The sequence below is a fragment of the Mandrillus leucophaeus genome, unplaced genomic scaffold, assembly GCF_000951045.1.
Source record: "Mandrillus leucophaeus isolate KB7577 unplaced genomic scaffold, Mleu.le_1.0 Scaffold706, whole genome shotgun sequence".
NCBI lineage: Eukaryota > Metazoa > Chordata > Mammalia > Primates > Cercopithecidae > Mandrillus > Mandrillus leucophaeus.
The window spans coordinates 626,771-632,594 of record NW_012107653.1 but is presented as its reverse complement, the minus strand read 5'-3'; the positions used below and the strand labels follow the sequence as shown (position 1 = coordinate 632,594).

Sequence of the window (5,824 nt, the reverse complement as noted above, 5' to 3'; positions counted from 1 at the left end):
AGGCGTGAGCCACCGTGTCTGGCCTACATTTCTTTTTCTTTCTTTCTTTCTTTCTTTTTTTGAGACATGGTCTCGCTCTGTCACCCAGGCTGGAGTGCAGTGGTGCGATCTTGGCTCACTGCAATCTCTGCCTCCCAGGTTCAAGCGATTCTCATACCTCAGCCTCCTGAGTAGCTAGGACTATAGGCGTGCGTCACTACGCTCGGTTAATTTTTGTACTTTTAGTAGAGATGGGGTTTAGCCATGTTGGCCAGGCTGGTCTCGAACTCCTGACCTCAAGTGATTCACCTGCCTTAACCTCCCAAAATGCTGGGATTACAGGCATGAGCCATCATGCCCGGCCTACATTTTCTGAAATCAGCAAAAATAAAAAAAAAATTGTTACCCATGGGAGGGAGGGAACTGGGTAGAGGGGTCAGAGATGAAAGCTAGACCTCTCTGAATATACCTTTATTTTGTAGACTTGAGTTTGGAACCATGTAAATATTTTTTTAAAGTATAAAACAAAATTTAAATGTAAAAAGATCTGTAAAATTTGAAAGCAAAATGGAAAAAAAAGAACCTGTGTATCAAGTATCCAGTTAGTGGCTTAACTACAAAGAGTGGAATTATTTCAAGGGACACAGTAATTTGACATAAAGAACTAGAAAAAAGCCAGGCATAGTGGCTCACACCTGTAATCCCAGCACTTTGGGAGGCCAAGGCGGGTGGATTACTTGAGGTCAGGAGTTCAAGACCAGACTGGCCAACATGGTAAAAACCCATCTCTACTAAAAATACAAAAATTAGCTGGGTGTGGTGGCATGGGCCTGTAGTCCCAGCTACTTGGGAGGCTGAGGCATGAGAATTGCTTGAACCCGGGAGGTAGAGGTTGCAGTGAGCCAAGATCATGCCTCTGCACTCCAGCCTGGGCGACAGAATGAGACTGTCTCAAAAAAAAAAAAAAAAAAGTGTCTCAGAGGTCAGGCACAGTAGTTCATGCCTATAATCCCAGTACACTCTGGGATACAGAAGGTGGCAGAATTGCTTGAGGCCAGGAGTTCGAGACCAGCCTGCACAACATGGCAAGACCTCATCTAAGAACGAAAGAAAGAACAAACAAAAGAACGAACAAAAGAACGAATGAAAGAATGAAAAAACGAAAGAAAGAAAGAAGTAAAGAAATGTCTCAGAGGCCAAGCTCATGATGTACTAGCTTATCACCACTTCACCTCATATTCCTCAATTCTGTTCTGCTGAAAACACTAGCCTTCCAAATACTTCAGACACCTGACACTTGCTATAGTGCCCTCATCAGCACTTCTTCCTAATACATCCCTACTATGAAAATGTCCTTGGATGCCTGACATTTACAATAATGGACACAGTTCTCTCTTCCCCTCTCCACTCTCCCTGAAATGAAAACCTAGCAATGTTCTCTCCACAGTTACAAGGTATGCTTTCAGTACAGAGCCCCTCCTTCCCTCTAGCACTAGAACTGGCTCTATTACCAAAATGTCAAGGATGTTGCTGTTGTAGACCACAACGCCCCAGGTCATCCTCAACCAGCTCTTGTTCCATTTTACCTGTGCCACTTGACTGTGTTTCTCAGGGATGTTTTTCAGATTATTAGACCGCACGCAGACAATGTTCCCATCTATGGAAAGAAAAAGAATTTACATGGTTTTATTCTCAAAGATTATTTAAAAGAAAATGCCTGGCAACTCAAATTTCCATCGTCAAAGTGGCATATGTAGATATGAAAAAGCAAATACAATCTCATTGCCACTTTTCAGAGAAAACCTAATTATTTCCTGGTCTAGCCATTAAGCAGCTAATTCTTTATGAAGCTACTCCTCAGTATTTTCTCTCACGCCACACATGCGCTATATGACAACGTCTGTTTTCTGTTCAGATTTTAAGAGGGAAATAAAATGTAATGGCTTTCATTTTTCTATTACTGAATAATAGAACACTGACATCACATAGTCATGTAATTCAGCACACAGGATGGAAAAAAGTCCATACCCTAACGAACAGCAGTTTAAGACATATGGATATTAAACAGTGTGACTAACATCAAATGATGGTATTTCAAGTGGATTTATTGAAAATGGGCAAACAGAAAGCTTGGGAACGGGCCGAGCATAGTGGCTCATGCCTGTAATCCCAGCACTTGGGGAGGGTGAGGCAGGTGGTTCACCTGAGGTCAGGAGTTCGAGACCAGCCTGGCCAACATAGCGAAACTAAACCGTCTCTACTAAAAATATAAAAATTAGCTGGGTGTGGTGGTGCATGCCTGTAATCCCAGCTACTTGGAGGCTGAGACAGGAGAATCACTTGAACCTGGGAGGTGGAGGTTGCAGTGAGCCGAGATCATGCTACTGCACTCCAGCCTGGGTGACAGTGCGAGACTCCATCTCAAAAAAAAAAAAAAAGAAAAGAAAAAAGAAAAAAAGAAAAAAAAAGAAAAGAAAAGAAAAGAAAAGAAAGCTCAGGAATGGAATCTGGGAATGGATAACTGAAATTAAGTATCGGAAATATGCCACTGTGATTCCCCTCACCGACACACAGCTCCCCTACCAATTCTTTTAAGGTAGATTTACCACAGAAATAATTTTCAGAGATATGGGGACGTGAAATAGGAAGACAACTCTAACAAAGAGATTGCTCTCACTGCAGAAAGCAGCATAAAATGATGATGACAACAATGATGATGAGACAGCAGCAGCAATAATGCCAGCATTTACTAAGTGTTTACTAGGTATCAGGCATATGGCTTTTAGAGGAAGAAAGGGCGAGGGTTGCGTTTTCTATCACTGTGTTACGATGACTACCCATCAGAAGTATCCACAATCAACCTCATGATCACGTTCTGCATCAAAGACTTCCAATTTAATCTTCTTCTTTAAGGCCACCGTATTTTCCACTTCTACTGACACTTCTCTGCGCCCTTTCATTCCTCTTCAGTCTTTGGTTTGTACAACCTTCAACTGACCTCTCCAAGTTCCCAGGTAGTACCCCACAGTCTTTGGATTGCCATCTGGACCTCGGTTCACAGAGAAGGTGGACTTATTTCGGTAACCATTGATGACAGGCTGGAGAGGAGGGTGACAAGAGGTCAAATGAAACCAAGGAGGATAACAATAAAGGGAAAGCGGGAATGTTCTCTGGATGAGGACAAACAAAGTTTGCTTGGAAGGTATGGCATATGTGAAAGTCTGTGGCTAAGAAGATCAAGACAGTCAAGAAGGGGAGTTTCAATCTTGCCAAAAAGCAGGAGTCAACAAACTACTTATGTCAAGAGCCAAAGAGTAAATAATCTAGGCTTTGCAGGCCATATGGTCCCTGTTGCAACTACTCAACTCTGCCATCACAGTGCAAAAACAGCCATAGACAATACATAAACAAGTGAGCTTGGCTGTGTTCCAATAAAACTTTATTTACAAAATCAGGCAGCAAGACAAAATTGGCCTAAGAGCTGTAGTCTGCTAACCCCTACCATAAATGAAATTCCACTCCTCTGAGGCCACATTAGAAAGGTTTCCAATGTTACATGGGCAAATTGCGTGGGGGTGGCAGGGAGAAAGGTTTCCAAAGTTTGGAACCTTTCTAGGGAGGTAATAGTGGAGTGGTTGATACAATGGGCTCTCTATCAGATAGACCTGAGTGTGAATCTCAGCTCTGGCCCTTTCTAGATGTGTGTCCTGGGCAAATTACTCAATCTCTCTGGGCCTCAAGGTCTTCATCTATAAAATGGTAGTATCTATCCCTCCAGGTTATTATAAACAGTAAAATGTGACAGTGATACATGATAATCATTTAGCATAGGGCCTGGTCCCCAGCAAGTACCCAGTAAATATTAGCTGATGTTATTAGCATTAAGGGGATTTAATAGATAAGGAATAGGGAGGTGGGGGCTTACAGAGGGTATAATAGGATGGAGAAGACAAGGGAGGCTCTCAGATTTGGGTACAGCCGTTGTCACATTGACTCCATTGAGCATTTGGATGTAAGACTCTAGTCTTTGTAAAATTTTCTTCTGAGCTTCAAATTTCACCTGCAAAAGAATATAAGCAATGAAACCAAATACTGGCTGGGCATGGTGGCTCACGCCTGTAATCCCAGCACTTTGGATGGCTGAGGCGGGCGGATCACCTGAGGTTAGGAGTTCGAGACCAGCCTGACCAACATGGTGAAACCCCGTCTCTACTAAAAAATACAAAAAACTAGCCAGGCGCGGTGGCGGGCGCCTGTAGTCCCGGCTACTCGGCTACTCGGGAGGCTGAGGCAGGAGAATGGCGTAAACCCGGGAGGCGGAGCTTGCAATGAGCTGAGATCTGGCCACTGCACTCTAGCCTGGGCGACAGAGTGAGACTCCGTCTCAAAAAAAAAGAAAAAAAAAAAAAGAAATATGAATAGTAACCTAGGCACCGTGGCTCATGCCTATAATCCCAACATTTTGGGAGTCTTCAGCAGGTGGATCACTTGCATCCGGGAGTTCGAGACCAGCCTGTGCAACATGGCAAAACCCTGTCTCTACAAAAAATACAAAAAATTAACCAGGTATGGTGGTACACGCCTATAGTCCCAGCTACTAGGGAGGCTGAGGTGAGAGGATCCCTTGAGCCCTGGAGGCAGAGGTTGCAGTGAGCTGTAATCACACCTCTGCATTCCAGCCAGGCAACAGAGTGAGACACTATCTCAAAAAAGAAAAGAAAAGAAAGAAACATGAATACTACAATAAGGATAACACTTTACCCTGACAATGACCAAGTTTGCTTATGGAAGTGGGTATCAGAAGAACTGCAGCTTGGGCCAGGCACAGTGACTTACGACTGTAATCCCAGCACTTGGGGAGGCCGAGGCAGACAGATCACCTGAGGTCGGGAGTTCAAGACCATCCTGACCAACATGGTGAAACCTTGTCTCTACTAAAAATATAAAAATTAGCCTGGCAAGGTGGCATGTGCCTGTAGTCCCAGCTACTGGGGAGGCTGAGGCAGGAGAATCACTTGAACCCGGGAGGCAGAGGTTGCAGTGAGCTGAGATCACGCCACTGTACTCCAGCCTGGGCAACAGAGCCAGACTCTACCTCAAAAAGAAAAAAAAAAAAAAAAGAATTGCAATTTGGAGTTATCACGAAGTCATAAAAAGAGGGCTATGTGAGTCAGATGGAAAGTTCTAACACCGGATGTGGATGGGTATGGCTTATAACAAACACACTGGGGGAACTGAGGGAGCCGGTAGATGTTTGAGGTATGTGCATGCATTCATTTTATATGTTCTTAAATAGCTCGGTTCAGCTGAGTATGGTCTCCTTTTATCTAGCGTTTCTTATGGACAAAATTACTTCTAAGTAAACACGAAATTTGCATTATTCTCAAATTTTCCCTAATATGTCAATTAGTTAGAATAAATTTCTCTTTTCTAAATAAGCAGTAGAGCTTATTTAGAATTAAGCAGTAGAACTGACTGTATTCAAATTTAAATTGCCACATATGGCTACTGGCTACCATGTTGGAAAGCACAGCTACATGTGAAACAGCAAGAGCACTACTACTCACATACACAGAGCTATAAGTATAACAAAAACGCAAGAAAGAGAGGAAACACACATTTGGATCTATGGGTCTAGAGTGAGGAAGATATAATTGGCCTAAAGTTCCAATTTTGGAGTCAATAGCATAATGAGTTTAAGGAGCTGCTTGGGCTTCTGCATAGAACTGCCCAGTCAAGGCCCGGCGCGGTGGCTCACGCCTGTAATCCCAGCACTTTGGGAGGCTGAGGCAGGCAGATCACCTGAGGTCAGGAATTCAAGACCAGCCTGGCCAACATGGTGAAA

At 43.5% G+C, this 5,824-nt stretch overlaps 1 protein-coding gene across 2 annotated transcripts in view; it reads right to left on the bottom strand.

Annotated features, from left to right (window-relative positions):
* The window catches only part of TRMT2B (tRNA methyltransferase 2 homolog B (S. cerevisiae)), a 53,804-nt gene that overhangs the window by 29,747 nt on the left and 18,233 nt on the right, over positions 1–5,824 (bottom strand). For both annotated transcript variants that reach the window (XM_011964793.1, XM_011964794.1), the window contains 3 exons: positions 3,905–4,039; positions 2,978–3,077; positions 1,566–1,636 (listed from right to left, as the gene is read on the bottom strand). In XM_011964793.1, coding sequence (XP_011820183.1) covers positions 1,566–1,636; positions 2,978–3,077; positions 3,905–4,039 — 306 coding nt within the window. The remainder of the gene's footprint in view (positions 1–1,565; positions 1,637–2,977; positions 3,078–3,904; positions 4,040–5,824) is intronic.